General features: G+C 27.6%; 2 protein-coding genes across 2 annotated transcripts; one reads left to right on the top strand and one right to left on the bottom strand.

The window, feature by feature from the left end:
• Positions 1-2,596: 2,596 nt before the first annotated feature.
• LOC105844899 (piggyBac transposable element-derived protein 3-like) lies at positions 2,597-4,899 on the top strand. Its single transcript, XM_065804896.1, has 2 exons — positions 2,597-2,712; positions 3,154-4,899. Exon 2 carries the CDS (start codon positions 3,154-3,156, stop codon positions 4,465-4,467), a length of 1,314 nt encoding a protein of 437 aa, XP_065660968.1. The 5' UTR covers positions 2,597-2,712; the 3' UTR covers positions 4,468-4,899.
• An 8,680-nt stretch (positions 4,900-13,579) lies between these two features.
• On the bottom strand, positions 13,580-14,590 carry LOC136085310 (uncharacterized). The gene is made up of 2 exons (XM_065806605.1): positions 14,318-14,590; positions 13,580-14,269 (listed from the first exon to the last, which is right to left on the bottom strand). Exons 1-2 carry the CDS (start codon positions 14,588-14,590, stop codon positions 13,580-13,582), a joined length of 963 nt encoding a protein of 320 aa, XP_065662677.1.
• Positions 14,591-17,749: the final 3,159 nt, after the last annotated feature.

The raw sequence follows: 17,749 nt of genomic DNA, 5'->3' as shown, positions 1-17,749 counted from the left end.
TAATGAGTTCAAAACTTAACACTGAAGTCTCAATAAAATTAGTTCGTGAAATATTTCAAGAAATGTTCCAAAAACAACAAAAAGATATTTTAGCGTTAATAAGTGCAAATTTAAAACTGGCTAACGATCGAATTGATGGATTGCTAACAGAAATTAATACATTAAAGAATTCTTGTGAAGTTTTAAAAAAGGAAAACGAAAACCGAAATACCGATCTTAAAAAAACAAACAAGCAGATGATAAAGTATGAAAAAATACAAAAAGACATGGAAGAAAGTCTAACGTATGTGAAAGTCTGTGAATTAAAATTTATATCAAATATAAATTTTAATTCACAGAAAAAGCCAATAATTTTAAACAACTATTCGGATCCCGATTATAATTTTTTTAACGATAGTCAAGTAATTAAAAATACTAGCCCGATTTACTATAACCCAAATTCAAAAATTATTGATAAAGGAATGGAAGATAATTCGTTTTCAATGCTTCACATTAATATTAGAAGTATTCAAAAAAATTTTGAGTCATTGAAACAATTTTTACATAAAATTGACATTAGATTTCAGGTAATTTGTCTCAGCGAGACATGGTGTAACGATGTAAGCATTGAAAACAATTCCAATTTTCAATTACCTAATTATAAAGTAATTCATCAAGTTAGAGCATCAAATAAGGAAGGTGGAGGTTTGTGTATATACATAAAAAATTCAATTTTATTCAAAAGGAAACCACAGTTAAGTTCAACCACTAATGATTATGAATCTTTATGTGTTGAAATTATTAATAAAACTTCAAGAAATATCGTCATCCATGCTTTATATAGACCGCCCTCAGGAAGTATTAAGGCATTTGAAAAACACATTAAAAGTATAATTAAAAAAAAATCAACTTTAAATAAATCGGTTTATATTGTTGGCGACATTAATCTTAATATATTAGAATACGACAAAAATAAAAACATTAAGAACTTCTTTAACACAATTTTTCAAAATAGTTATATTCCCCTAATCAATAAACCAACGCGAGTAACTAGAGAAAGTGCAACATCTTTAGATCAAATTATTACAAATGATTTCGTAAATATTAAAATAAGGACAGGTATATTTAAATCTGACATTTCTGATCACTTCCCTATTTTTATTCTATCGCAAAAATGCATCGACTATGATGCTCTTAGTGATAGAAAAAAATTAATTACAACACGGTTAGTAAACGACGCTTCCATCAAAAATTTTCATAAACTTCTTACTGGTGTCAACTGGGACACCCTACAACTAAATCTAAATGCCGATAAAGCATATGATATCTTTTTAACTGAATTTCTTAATCTTTATAATAAAGCATTCCCGGAAGTTACTAAAGTTATCAAAACAAAAACACTTTTAAACCCCTGGATCACGAGGGGCATTCTTAAATCCTCAAAAAAAAAACAACGTTTATATAACAAGTTTCTTAAAAAAAAACTCTTAAAAATGAAACTAATTACAAAACCTATAAACGGCTATATGAATCAGTATTAAAACGCTCAAAGAAACATTAGTATTCGGAACAATTATTTAAACACAAAAATGATTCGAAAAAAACATGGCAAATTATAAAGGAGGTAATCGGTAAAAAACGTTTATACGGTAATTTACTTCCGAAAAATCTTAAAGTTAATAACAATTGTATTGTAAATAAATCCTTAGTGGCCGAAACACTTAATCAGTTTTTTGTAAATATAGGTCCTATTTTATCATCAAATATAGCAACTTCTAAAATACACTTTAAGTCTTACGTAACCTCAAACAACATTAGTGTTATATCTAATCCTAAACTTACGGAAAATGAATTATTAGACGCAGTCTCTTTGTTAAAGCCCAAAAAAAGTGTAGGTTTCGATTCTATAAGTAGTAATGTCGTTATTAAATCGATAAAATACATCACAATTCCATTATTACATATTTTTAATTTATCTTTAAAACATGGTGTTTTTCCAGAAAACCTAAAAATTGCAAAAATCATTCCAATTTTAAAATCAGGCGATCCTTCTGAAGTTGCAAATTATCGTCCAATCTCAATTCTTAATTGTTTTTCTAAAATATTAGAGCGAGTTATGTATAATAGGCTTTATTCTTTTTTAAATGTAAATAATATTCTTTACTATAAACAATTTGGATTCAAATCTGGCCATTCCACCGATCATGCAATCATTCACCTTGTTCAGGACATATTTAAATCGTTTGATGAAGGCAAGTATACCCTTGGTCTTTTTATCGATTTAAGTAAAGCTTTCGATACAGTCAATCATCAAATCCTTCTATCGAAACTCAAAAGTTATGGTATAAAAAATACTAACTTGTCCAGGTTCGAGAGTTATTTGACTAATAGGAAGCAGTATATAGTTTATGATGAAGGAAAAACTAATTATGAGACAATTACATGTGGTGTTCCTCAAGGATCAATTTTAGGGCCACTTCTATTTCTTGTTTATATAAACGATTTAACCCTTTAGCGCCCCGTGTAGCAGATCTGCTACATAACTTCAGAAACCTTTTATGGCCACCCTGTCAACACAGTGATCTCAAAAACACCTTTTGTAGCATATTTACAACATATTTTTGTTGGTCCGATTTAGCAAGGTTAATATAATTGGATAATCAAGGCATAAAAACACATCAAAATCGTCTTTTTAAAAATCGGGTGATTGTTGTCAGGCAAGGTATTTTCAAAGTAAGTTTTTACCTTTTTTTTTATGAATATTGAAGCTTATTTGTTTATTTTATTGTAAATTAATAATACATGTAAGTTTTAGAAGTATTTAAGAGAGTTTTCTCTTTTTGAAACTACCACAAAATGCTATTTGAATTTATATGTATCATATATGCTACTATGGACTTTTTAAGTATACATTGTTACCAATATATATATATATATATATATATATATATATATATATATATATATATATATATATATATATATATATATATATATATATATATATATATATATATATATATATATATATATATATATATATATATATATATATATATATATATATATATATATATATATACATATACATATATATATGTATATATGTATATGTATATATATATATATATATATATATATATATATATATGCACATATATTGTTCTTCTTTAGATGAATAAAAATAAAAAATTAAATATTGAAGATGCTCTCGCATTTATTCTTGATGGTGAAAGTGATTTTGAGGATCTTAGTGAGTCAGACTCTGAATTTGAATCTGATGTTTCAACTGCAGTTGTAAGCAATACTAAGGTTGTGCATGATGACAACAATGACAACATTATTTTTCCAATATCGGAGTCTCTTACCCAGGAAAGTAGTACACGTGATGATATGCTCTATTCCAACTCTTCAGCCCCACTCCCAAAAAAATCCAAAATAGTCAACAACAAAAAACAAAAAAAAGCAAGTTTACCACTTTGGAAAAAGGTTACACTAGATAATGATTTGATTGGTGATATTGCTTTTCAAGAGGTACCTATTGAACCTATTCCGGACGAAACTACTACTCCATACGAATATTTTAAAATGTTTGTTGATGACAATCTTATAGACATTATTGCTGAACAATCTAGTTTATATAGTTGCCAGTCATCAGGTACAAATATTTCTGTCACATCGAATGAAATAGAGTCTTTTATTGGTGTTTTTTTTCGTATGGGTCTTGTAAAACTACCATCTGTGAGATCTTATTGGGAAACCTTTATGAATTATGATGGAGTAAGTTCAATATTATCAAGGAATAGATTTCTTTCTATCCTCCGCTATTTACACTTTGTTGACAATCTAAACGTAACAGATGAAGTAAAGAAAAATGATCGGGCTTGGAAATTAAGACCTTGGTTGGAAAAACTGCGAGAAAATTTCTTAAAAGTTTCTCCTGAGGAAAATCAATCAGTTGATGAGATAATGGTTCCCTTCAAAGGAAGGTCATTTTTGAAGCAATACCTTCCAAAAAAACCCAATAAATGGGGGTTCAAACTTTGGGCTAGATGTGGTGTCAGTGGGTATTTGTATGACTTTGATTTATATCAAGGAAAAGAAATAAAAAAGAAAGATGAAGTTTCTCCTCATGGTGTCGGGGCATCTGTTGTAATTAAAATGACCTCAACTTTGCCAGAAAATCATAATTTTAAAATATTTGCTGACAATTACTTTTCTTCATTGCCTTTGCTAGATGAGCTAAAAAAGCGTAGAATATGGTATGTTGGAACAGCTCGCCTTAAGCGCCTTAACAAATGCCCATTCACTTCTGAAAAAGAATTAAAAAATCAAGGGCGTGGATCGTTTGACTATCGTACTGACATCAAATCTAATAACATAGCTGTCTCTTGGATAGATATATGTATGGGCACATACCCTTCTTATTGCATTATCAAATGCCTGGTTTTTGTATCGTCGGGACTTAAAAATTATTTGCCCCAGTAAGAAATTCATGCCTCTAAAAAATTTTCAAGCTGCAGTAGCTTCTAGCTTGGTAACTGTTGTAAAAAGAAAAGCTGGAAGAGCATCTCTTGATGCAATACCTATACCAACCAAAAGAGCTGCTGCTGTTCAGAGTAATCCTACAAAAGATATCCGTCTGGATGGATTTGACCACTTACCAACTTATAGTGACAAACGGCAGCGGTGTAAGAAATGCAAAACTGGTTTTTCTTATATTCGTTGCAAAAAGTGCAATGTTTGGTTATGCTTAAATAAGGACAGAAATTGTTATCATGACTACCATTAATGGCATTTAAAATTTGTTTATATTTATAGTATAAATGGTTGTTAACTGTCTTATAAGATATATTGTGTTTTATTTAATAAGAACAGAATTTGTAAAATGAAATCAATAGCAAAGTTTCAATTTTCAAATTTCTTTATTTCTTTATATACTTAAATACAAAATCTTTTTTTTAAGAAAACTTTTGTTATTTTTTTCCTCGTATTCCCATTGTAGCAGATATGCTACAATGACATAATTGGGTTTGCTAGTGAAATTTTAAAATTTTATTTTTTAATTCATAATCTAGATCAAAAAACAATTGCTTTTTGAAGTTTTTGGAATTTTTTGAAAATTTTAAGCCCTGGTGGGCGCTAAAGGGTTAAATAAATTTTCTAACATTTTAAATACAATTTTATTTGCAGATGATACCAGCTTGTTTTATTCCAATAAAGATATCAATATATTATTCCAAACATTAAACAAAGAACTAGACAAACTAACCCAATGGTTTAAATCAAACAAGTTATCTTTAAATATTACTAAAACAAAATACACTTTATTCCATCGCCTACATAAAAAATCAGATATTCCCTTAGAACTTCCGGACCTTTTTATTGACAATCAATTAATAAAGAGAGAGCAATCAATAAAGTTTTTAGGCGTGTTTCTAGACGAAAATGTAACCTGGAGGGAACATATAGGTGTAGTTGAAGATAAAATATCAAAAAATTTAGGTATAATGTACAAAGCAAAGCAGTTATTACATCGATCTTGTTTAAAAAACATTTACTTTTCTTTTATTCATTGCTACTTAAGTTATGCGAACATTGCTTGGTGTAGCACTAACGCGACGAAAATAAAAAAATTGCTTAGCAAACAAAAACAGGCTATAAGGATAATTTCAAACGTAGATCGCTTCTCACACACACAAACACTATTTAATGAACTCAATATCCTAAATGTATATAAACTAAACCTCTATCAAGTTCTTATTTTCATGTTCAAACTTGATAAAAATATATTACCAATCTTATTTTATTCAATTTTTGAAAAAATAAATCACATATACCCTACCAGATTTTCAAAATACAACTACATTCAATCCAAAACTTATTATTCCGCTACTAAATTCTCTATTGTAAACAGAGGACCAAAGTTGTGGAACATAATATTAAATAATGAAATGAAAACTAATTATCCTCTAAACCAATTCAAAACAAAACTTAAGCAATTACTTTTGTTAACTGAAAATGAATTAAATTTTTTCTAATAAAACTTCTTTATATTAGAAATCAATAATTAATAGTTAATTAATTAATTACTTTAGATTATTAATACATAATTAATCAATAATTGTACATATATTTTTATCATTTTAAATGATAATCTTCTTTTTGAGAAATTTATTTTTTATTTTGCGTTATTTATTAATCTTTTTCTTTTATTTTATACTGTTTATTTGCTTTTACTTAATTGGCAATGAAAAGTATTATAAATATAATTAAATAAGTTAAACTATAAAATGCTCTACCAATAAAATGTTTTTATATAAAATCATATCTTCTTATTTTTCAAACCAATTCTTAAATGTTATTTTTGTCATTTAATATTTTAAAAAAATTTTGTTTCTTTTATTTTACAAGGCAACTGTTATATCTTATTTTTTGAAAAACTATAAATTTTAAACGATATGCGATATATTTAAATTTTTTTTTCATAATATATATCAGAGATATATACATTGAAACTATATTTTATTGTCAAACTATATTTTGTCTAGTAATGACGCATTTTTTGGGGCTTAATGATAAGACTAAATTTGTCTTCTTCTAGCCCCGGTCATGTAATTATTTTTTTATAAGTTACGACTGTAAATTTTTTTTTTTATCGGCAAAAGTGTAAATAAAAAAAAAAAAAAATAGTGAAACAGTAGACCACCTTGTATTTTTATTTCTTTACTACTGTATCATTATTAATACCTCTGCAGGGCAAAGGCCCGAGGAGAATAAACTATAATCTGATATAATAATTTTTATTTTTTTTTATTATCTTTTTCTTTTTAAAGTGAGCCCCTGGGAGTCTGTCTTTAAGTGTTTTAATAATGGAACAGTAGACCACCTTGTAATTTTAATTATTTACTACTGTAACATTATTAAAACCTCTGCAGGGCAAACACCCGAGGAGAAAAAACAACAACAATACGTATAACAATATATAATATATATATATATATATATATATATATATATATATATATATATATATATATATATATATATATATGTATGTATGTATGTATGTATAGATATATCTATATACATACATATATATATATATATATATATATATATATATATATATATATATATATATATATTATATATATATATATATATATATTTATATATATATATGTATGTATGTATATATATATATATATATATATATATATATATATATATATATATATATATATATATATATATATATATATATATATATATATATATATATATATATATATATATATGACTTTAACAATTTAAAGCACTTTCAAACTCTTCAAAAGACAAATCAAAAAAATTTAGATACGAGTTTAAAGTGTCATATGTTGCCTTTATTAATTTTTTAGGGTTTGGAATTTTATCGGTTAGGTTTGGTCCAACAGATACAAATTATTTATTACAAGAAAAAAATTATCTACTTTAATAACTGAGGGCAAAGATTGCGATATTTTTTTAGTGTTACCAGTAATTTCGTTTATTAGTTGCCAAGTGCGTTTTGTGATTAATTTGTATTTTTTAAGTAAATTAGTGTAGTATATTGATTTTGAATTTTTCCTTGGGCGTTCAAATAGTCTAACGTAATTTTTATAAATGGTCTTACTCTCAGTTGTTTTTGATTTTAAATATTTAATATAAAGTTTTTGTTTAATTTTAGAAGATGTTAGAATACTCTTAGTAGTCCATGGCGATTTAATTTTTTTATGATTGTAATTTATTTCTACTTTGGGAAAACTATATTAAATTAATGTCTTCAGAAAAGTTAATAATGCTCCAATTAACTAAAGAAAGTTGATATTTAAAAGATTCTAGGTTTTTATTATGAAAAATTTGTTTTTTAAATGATTTATTTTCATTATATAAAATTTTCGCATAAATATCTATTGAAAAGAAAATAGGGAAATGATCAGATATGTAACTTTTAATAATGCCTTTTTTAAGCAAATTATTAAAAATATCGTTGGTTATAATGTTATCAATTAAGTTGTTCTTTGAATAATTCTAGTTGATTTGTTTATTAGAGGAACTGCTCCTTTTTCAAATAGGGCATCTTTTTCGACGTGATACTCAAAGCAATTTAAATTCAGATCACCTAAAATATAAAGTAATTTCTTTTCGTGGTTGCTTTTATTCATAACATTATCTTGTAAAAATGTACTAATGTTTTAATTTCGCCAGTAGGTCGACGATAACAACAGCTAATTACAATGTTTTTAATTTTATTGTTCAATATTTCAATCGTTAAAACCTCTACATTGACGTCAGAAATACTCATGTCATGTCAAATATCTTTGATGGGCGGGCATAAGAGTATAACTGCAAAAGTGTAACTTTTCAGGAGAGCAAAAAAACATTATTATGAACCCAATTATTTTGCTACAGAAGTCATATTTTGAGAAATGGGTTATTACTTTTATTCTGTTTGAACCGAATGGTGTAACTATACTATTAATACCATTGATGCCGGCATACACAAGACACATCTCATATAAATCGTTAAATGGTCAAAAATGCAGTTATACTGTTATGTCCGCCCATCAAAGATATAATACCGTAGGTTTTCTTTTACATAAAGAATTAAACCACCGCCGCGTTCGTTTTACGATCGGCGGAATGTGTCGATCTTGCCGATGTAGCGTTAAATAAGTAGATAATTAAATAAGTAGACAGTCAGTTCTACGCAAGCGTGACGCATGCGCAGACACGGCGTAAAGCTTCCGTTAGGTAGGTTAAATCTATCGTTAAATAAGTAGCCTTGTTTCCGTAAGGTATAAATTAAAAAAACATAAATAATCATATTTTTAAATTTTTGCACATTAAATTGCTTAAGCCAGTTACGTGTAGCATGAATTATACATTCTAACATCTCGTGCAATATTGTCCGCTTTCTCTATGCTATCTTTCTAACTCGACTTCTTCTGACTATTACTTAAACTTACCTCGTTCTTCCTAAACTCACTTACTCTTGGTCAGCCAAGCGGGTGATGATGCTCTTTATTGAGTTAAATTTGTATTCGCTGGCCCGGGTATGTGGCCTCTATATGGCAATTAGCCGGAGGAGGATAAACCATAATACCGATATTTTTAAATTTTTTAAAATTTATAGTTAAAATGCCAGTCTAAAATTACTCTGTTGAAGATGTTTAGCAGTATGTCTCTGATGGAATAATAAATTTTTATAATAAAAAAATGTCAGTTTTGTGGTATGTGTACCCACTATTTAAGTTGAACTTTTATATAATTTATCATTAAGAGTTTATTATTATTGTATATTTTATATTATTGTATGTTTCTGTTACTTTTGTACTATGTCTCAGCATTTCAAAACCCATAGTTCTTTTGGGACTTCCATTTTATGGATAGGCTAATTTTTCAACTTTGCTGAGAACTATTAGTCAAATTTGTTATATATTTAAGTATTGCAATTAAGTATTACTAGAAATATTTGAAAACAATATAATATTAAATTAAATGTAAATTTATTATGGGTTTGAACCTAATTTTCAGAAAGTGACCCTTGGTACAGTTCAAAAAAAACCTATTGTATCTAAGGCCACTAATTTTTAAACACTTTCTATAAAAGTCCATCAAGTGCATTTATAGTTTATAGTACAGAGATGCGAACATATCAGTTTCACCATTTTTAGACAAGTCTGGGGCCTTGAATTTATGCATTAAAAAAATCTGACCATAAGTTCACAAACTTCCCCTAGACCTTATTGGACCTCTTGCCTTAACAAAACTTGGAAAAAAAATATTATTACAATTTCTAATTATTGAAGTAAATATATTGAAAAGTTAACAATTTATGTAACTACTTTGTTTTATAGATTTTTGGTACTCTAAAAAACTCTTGATTGGTTTGAGGAAAATAAGCAGACTTGATAAAGTCTGCTTATTTTCCTCAAACCAATCAACGAGAAAAAGGTTCAGAGTTTAAACTGGTAATGATAAAGCTTTGTAAAAAATTTGTTAATGATAGTATCATTGTAAAAAGGGGCTATTGAAGTCAAATTTTTCTAAAGTTTTCTTTAAAGTTTGTAAATAAAGTCTAAAGACAAGGCTTTAGATATTTTAAGAGACTCATCTGGCTGGCTTGATGACAGCTTGATTGATATAGCACAAAGTTTGTTTTTATATCAGTCTTCTAAAATATTTGGGTTTCCAAGTTTAAAATATCTTGGTTTTGTGCATTTTTAGTTGTTTTAATTTAGATGGTTTTTCAGAAAGTTACAGTTTTATGCAAATGATAAATGTTAGAAAATCATATTGGGTGTTTCTAAGTAATGTGTCCTGATGTTATTTCACATTGTAAGTGCGTTGAGTTTTGTGATTCACTCTTTAATAGTTTAAGTAAAGATGATGCACCATGGTTACTGCATAGAGTTGCACATGAAAATGATTGTGATCTTTTCGAAAAAGGAAATGCAACAGTAACGGTATCAAGCTAAGATCAATCATTTAAAAAGATAATGACATGAGGTAACATTACCTGAAATTTATTGAGAATGGTAAAGATGTTTCCTTTTGTTACTGTGTTATACTGTCATAAAAGATGTTCCTTTAGTACTATCAATTTTGTGAAATTATCCTATTATTTCTGCTGTTTTTGTTTTTATTTTGATGACTTATTTGAATATTTAAATTTAATCAATATACATAAATACATTTTTTTGTTTTTTATTGCTGGTTTGTCTATATTTTTTTGTTTTAGTTAATATTAAAAAAGTTCAATACTTATTTTATTTTTTTAAGTGTCTTATGATATCTAAAGTTATACAATTGACTAATTTAGGTCAACTATTGCTTGTTTTTTATTTTGTAATTGGCATGATGATTTGTTTTGCTCACTTTGTAGTTGTTTTTTTCTTACTGTCATCAGTTATTCATTTTATCAACTAGGGTTATCGATATAAGATATAGTTAATAGGTATAGTTATTAAAGTCAGTTCTTTATTTACATACATTTGTTGCAGTTAACTACAGCTACTGTTTCAAATACACCAAAAGTAGTATTCAAAAATATAGCCATATTTTTTATTATAATGAGATATTTAATCAATTTTTTATAGAATATTGTGAAAGTATAGACTATTCTGGGATGTTGATACCATGGCTGGTTTAACATTTTTAATATTTATATGATTTAAAAATTCAAATCCTTCTGGGACTCATTTAGAATTTATTTTGTAAATCAATTTATTGGCATATATTAATCAATGCATTTATTAAGTACTCTAAATTGAATTTCTTCCGAAAATGACCAACTTCGACCAAGTTAATTTTTTTCAAAAGCACTCAAAAACCATGTTATTTTATTTTTCTATTTATATTGTGTAAGGATATTTTGATTTTATTTTCAAAATAAAGTTTTAGTGTAGCATGAAGTGTGTTGTTTCTGTAATATCGTTTCTTTAATGTCGTTTTTATTTAAAACATTCGACTAGAATATACAAGTTAAATATTATTAAAAGTAGTAAATTATCACTTTAAAAATGCCCTAAAAGTATTAACAAATCGCTTGACTAAGTAAATGCTTTTAGTTCGGTTAACGTATGTCTTTTTTTTTTTGTTAACCCAGACTTGTTTGTCTGGGTTTACAAAAAATACCTCATGGCCGTGATTTGAAACGTCTTGTTTCAATTGAAAATTTTAAGCTTCACATTTGTACTCCAGAAGGTGTGGTAAAACCTTTATTTCTTTTTGCATGTGATGGAGGCCCTAAAGAAAATCCAAGGTTTCCCAAACCATTGCAAGTTGCAATGATTTATAAAACCATTGCAAGATTTATAAAATGGGATTTGGATGTTTATCTAACAGGAACTCATGCACCTCATTATTCAGCATATAACAGGATTGAACGGCGTATGGCTCCGCTGAGTCGAGATTTAGCAGGATTGGTTTTGCCACATGATCATTTTGGGACACATCTAAATACATCTGGAAAACAATTGACGTTGATTTAGAAAAAAATTTTTTTTGCTAAAGCTGCAGAAACTCTAGCTGAGGTATGGTCTGATATAGTAATTGATAACTATTCTGTTTGTGCTGAATATGTTGAACCTTTTCAACTGTCACCAATACCAGAGCAAGATTCAAAATGGATTGAAAATCACGTAAGACAAGGTCAATATTTTTTTATGATTGTTAAGTGTGATGTTCCGAATTGCTGTAAACCTTGGCGAAGTTCCTAGAAAAAATATTTTCCTAAACGTTTTTTACCAGGTCCAGTTGTAATGTCTCATGCTGCTGAAGGAATTTTTATTCCTGAACCAAAGGTAGCACGAAATATTCCTAAACCTTACCTCTCTTCTCTAGAACAGCACTTGGGATATATAGGTTCAAAAATTTCGATAGAAGCTTCTATTGATTTGTACTGCCCATCAACTTCACAACAAAAAATTGATCAAAGAACTTGCAAAACCCGCAAAATTTATCATGCTTCTAAAGTGTTAAGCGTCACAAATGCGTGTTTAGAAACATAATCAAAACCACCTTTGAGGAAAATAAAAATGACGATGAAAACAATGATACTCATTTAGCGTAACGAGGGGCAAAATGAGACACTTAAGCACTAATTTATCTAATACTTTTGAAAAATAACTTTTGAAAAAATAACATGATATTTTTCAAATCTTCTATAATCTTACTTGTAGCTTACAAAAAATGAGATGCAAAACTGCAGTGGTTTGGTCACCTGAGATCATTTATTGACAGCACCTATCCTGTCTCATTTTGCCACGCATAGCGTGGCAAAACGAGACAGATTTTTTTTTTAGTAATTTAAGTAAGTAAAGTTAAACAAAACAGATCTTTAAGAGGATTAGCAAGAAATACATTTTATAATATATTACAGCTTTACTCAAACTGTCACTAGTCACATAAATCACATATTGCTTGAACAGTATTTTGAAACGAACAACAGTTCGAATGAGCCCAGATTGTGCATTTTGAACATTGACTCCACTTCTCTCCTTTTGCAGCCTTACTCCATATAACATTACAAAGATAACATTCCCAGTCTTCAACACTTAAACTTTTAACTTTTTCTTTACCCTTTCCTAATGCACTTTTATTTTCTATTTTGCGTTCTTTTAACTTTTTTGATTTTTCAGAGGATTCAAATAGTGATTTTCTGTAATGTGATGTTGTTATTATCTGTGATTCTCCTTTGGTGGTAAAATGATCTTTGGAATTGGTACAATATTAGAAAAGCATGGTGTAATATTAAAATCAATATTTTCTGAAGATCTTCAGGGCAATGGTAATAAGGTGCTCGATTTAACTTGTGATTCAATTTTGTCAGGTTTATGTAAGATAATATTAGATCTTTTGTCATCATTAAACTTAGTGTCTGGAATTATATCCGGACAAAAAGGACAAATTCCAGATGTAAAAGAGCCAGAACAGGCAATCTCTACAGAGGCAGCCTTATTATAGGGTTATAATAGAGAATATATCTCCAAGTTGATCAGTTGCTATTTTTCTTCCAGGATGCCCACGCAACCATAACCCACATTCTATATTATAAAAAGATTTTAACTGTTTAAAAAAGCTTCCATAGAAGTGGCTGCAACTTATGAGAAGCATGAGGTGGTAAGGTTATAATAACTATTCCATTTTCCTTTGCAAAACCCAACAAGTTGATGTTTTTTGTATGAGTTTTGTGCCCATCTAAAATTAAAAGAATTTTATTTTCTATAGAAGCTCTAGTGTACTTTTTAAAGTGTTTTATATACTCCATTAACAGATTAGTTGTAATCCATCCATTTTTAGAGCACCCTCCAATTGTTCCAGTGGGAGCATGGTCAATTAGTTCTAATTTCATTTGCTTTCTCTTAAAAATTATCATTGGTGGAACAAACAGTCCAATTACATTCATAGCACAAACAACGGTTGTTGTTACACTCCATTCACCACTTGTTACAGAAGAAATACAATGCTTCCTTTTTTTTGTTATAACTTTGACAGGTTTATGTACAATTATAATGCCTGATTCATCGCAGTTAAAAATTTGATGAGCTTCAAACTTGTATTTTTTTATAACAATTTCTATATTCTTGAAATAAATGTTCACAGAATTGCGGTTTAAACCATAAATACGATTTAAAGACAACCCCTGAGGCTTTCTTATTGAAAGGTCTAAACGTCTCTTCAAAAATCCACTTACAAAATCTCTTCCTGCAACACCATTATATTTATTAAATGGATGAACTATGTTATACTTTTCTACATACTGGAAGACAATTTGTTAAATGTCTTTTATCGACAATCCATAATAAACTGAATCCATTTCTTTAATGTAGCTAACTAATTGATAAGTATCATTTGGCAATACTTTTTTAAATGAACCAAGTGATCTTTTATGAATATTACAAGATTCTAAACTCTTTAATTTTCTTTGAATCCTTCTATGTAAAGCATCCTCATTTACACTAAATGTCAAAGCTGCTTTTCTCAGTGACATTTCCTTTAATTTTACGGAGTCGATTGCCAATAACATACTCTGCTCAGAAAAATTGCCACGGTCAGTTTTTCTTATATAGTTTCTAACCATGTTCATCTTTCTAAGTATATATATATATATATATATATATATATATATATATATATATATATATATATATATATATATATATATATAATTTAGAACAACTACAAGAATTAATAAAACTACACATGCATATATTGAGCTTATGTATTTAAAGTACACATAAAATTCATTGCATTTTGTTTATAGTTTACTGCAATAACCTATATGCTTAATTCTACTCACTATATATTTCATATACTACTTACTTTATTACATTACAATTGCATATACAATACAATAAGATTATAAAATACAAACGTAGTAAATATAAACATCAGGCAATTATTTGCTTCAATTTGATTAAATATTTATTATGTTTAAATACAAATTAACAAAATATAAAGCATAATTCTATATTGGATAACAACTAAACGTTTTAATTAACAACAGCACGTAAATACTAATATTTGCTATGTTTGTTGTTTTAATGTAAAACATTAAATAAACATAATATTAGATATCGGCAAAACAATGTCTTGTTTTGCCCCGCATCATGTTGGCATCGAATTGCCTAATTTCCTGACTATTTTATAGAAGAAATAAAGTACGAAAGAATGGAAATGATAGAAAAAGGCCTAAAAATTCTAATAAAAAAAAAACTTTAAACATAAAAAGCTTTTCCACTCAGTGAGATCAAAAAAGGCTAGGAAAAAATATAATAACTACACTTAAAAATTCGTAATTTTTGCTAAGACGAGGGATGAAATGATTCCCCTTCTACTCAACTTTTTTATTTCAAAGTGACCTAATATATTTTTCTTAACACAAAATAGTTTTTGAACACAACTGAATATTTAAAAATCTTGCAAATAATAATTTATAGGGCTGGCATCATGATAAACGCGAATTGTCTCATATTGCCCCGCTGTCTCATTTTGCCCCGCGTTACCCTAACAGTAAATGAAATTTTTTATTTATTTATTTATTTATTTTTTTTATTATTTATTTATTTTGCCGTTGATAAATATTACAAAAAAGAAATTACAATAAAAGAAAAATCCTGGCCGGAGCAAGAAGAAGACAGGTTGTCTTATCACCGAGCCCCGTCACACAAAAATTTACATGCATTATAAATGATAAAAGACAAAAAGACAGTATAAATACAAAAACAAAAACAAATCAAATACTTCAGCAATAAAATAACTTGTTGCTAACAATCTTCCAGCAGAATAATTTTAAAAATAAAAAAGTAAAAACGACAGATAATCATGAAAGTTATAAAAACACAAAAAAAAATGCGTTGTTTAATTAAAAAAAAAAAAAAAAAAGCAATATATGTAAACATAAGTATTTGGGCTGATTATTTATTATCATCAAAAATATGAACGAAAAAGACAATTTTATTTTCGTCATCTTTTATACTAATGGTTAGAAACCATTTTAATAAAAGCTAAAGAAAGTGATAAAGATTTCATTTATTTTCAAGCGATTCAGTACAAACCTTTAAATTGTTTTCAAAAAAGGTATTTGAAATCTAATATATCGAATTCCATGTTCAGTAAATACCGTTTTGAATCATCCTTAAAACTTTGCAAAGTGCAGTTTAAAACGAAGTTTTGTTTTTTACTAAAGATTGGAAGAAATTTTTTCCAAATTAAAGGTCCCCGATATTGAATTTGGTACGAACTTAATTTAAGAAAGTTTATGGGAACCACAAAGTTATTCACTGAAAATTTGGTTAGATATTTATGGGAGATTTCATTAAAGTAGGATTGAAATGTTACTGGAGAAAACCCAAGTTTTGCTTTAAACATAAATAACATTACTTGATGAATATTAAGCTTATAAATATTTAAAGCTCCAAGCTGACGTAAGAAAGGTTCGCATTGTGTTTTTCTATTTGCCCCAAATACTATCCTGCAAGGATGTTTTTGTTTACTATAAATTTTTTTGAGTTTAGTGTGATTAGTGCTACCCCAGGAAATGTTACAGTATGAAAGATAACTGTGTATAAACGAAAAATACAAATTTTTTAAAGACTTGTTATTAAGAAAAGGTTTTGTTCGGTATAACATGGCAATATTTTTTGAGATCTTACCTTCAATATATTTAATATGAAATTTCCATGACAATTTTTCATCTAAGAGCACTCCCAGAAAGTTTGTAGTCAATTCCCTTTTAATTATTTTATTATTTTATTAAAAGATTGGGTAGTTTAAGAGGAATATTCTCGGCTTTACTAGGTTTATGGAATAGGATAAATTTTGTTTTCTCTACATTTAATGATAGTCGGTTACTTATAAACCACTCGTTGATCTTATCTAATTCTTCGGTAAATACTTTAAAAAGAACAGTAATATCTTTGTGAGAATAAAACAAATTAGTGTCATCTGCAAATAAGATAGTATTTAATACTTTTGATGATAAATATAAGTCATTTATATAAAGTAAGAACAATAATTAATTCTGAATAAATTAATTCTGATCAAATTCATGTCATCGAAAACATTTTTGATTGGGTGAAATCACCCATTGATTATGGTCACAAACAATTTAAATTAATTGATTAATAAAGACAATATTAATAATTTTGTTTATACAATATTAAAACGATGTTTTGAAACCTATAAAAATGACAGTTTTTTTTTAATTTGTGATTTCTTAAAAAAATTTTATCACCCTGCCCTTAACCACAACTTATACTTTAAAGGTACCAAACAAAGACTCTTACAAGTTTGTTGATTTAAAAGTTTCCTGTTTGCCAGCAAAAGCGCTTAAAGATCGACTGCACAAATTTTTCAACAAGTCTTTTTTGTTTAATTTTGTGTAAACGATCTTTTAAATGATAGCAAAGTAATACACTCACTGTTACCTTGATGTTCAATTTTTCAAACACTAAATCGATTGCTTGCATTTTTTTAGCTGAAACACTTTTCAAAAATTTATAATCTTCAGTTTTCTCAAGCTTCTTTGTTTATTATATTTATCAAAAAAATTACCCTAGATAAGATGATGCAATTTTGTAACGTGACATTTTTTATACTTAAGAAATAATAACTATGTTCTCATACACAAAAAATTTTCGTATTTATATAAGATTGAGCACAAATTTGTTTTCCTCGCGGTAATTTATCTCCTACTTTAACTGCGATACAACAACATTGGTGGAGGATATGCAAAAAA

Source organism: Hydra vulgaris, chromosome 09, assembly GCF_038396675.1.
Source record: "Hydra vulgaris chromosome 09, alternate assembly HydraT2T_AEP".
NCBI lineage: Eukaryota > Metazoa > Cnidaria > Hydrozoa > Anthoathecata > Hydridae > Hydra > Hydra vulgaris.
This window is presented reverse-complemented; position numbering and strand designations above follow the sequence as displayed.

Excerpts from the sequence above, each read along its gene's own strand:
- LOC105844899 (XM_065804896.1), top strand. The coding sequence starts at position 3,154 with ATGAATAAAAATAAAAAATTAAATATTGAAGATGCTCTCGCATTTATT.
- LOC136085310 (XM_065806605.1), bottom strand. The coding sequence starts at position 14,590 with ATGGTTAGAAACTATATAAGAAAAACTGACCGTGGCAATTTTTCTGAG. Across the intron at positions 14,270-14,317 it reads ACATTAAAGAAATGGATTCA|TATGTAGAAAAGTATAACAT; the intron begins GTTTATTATGGA and ends ATTGTCTTCCAG.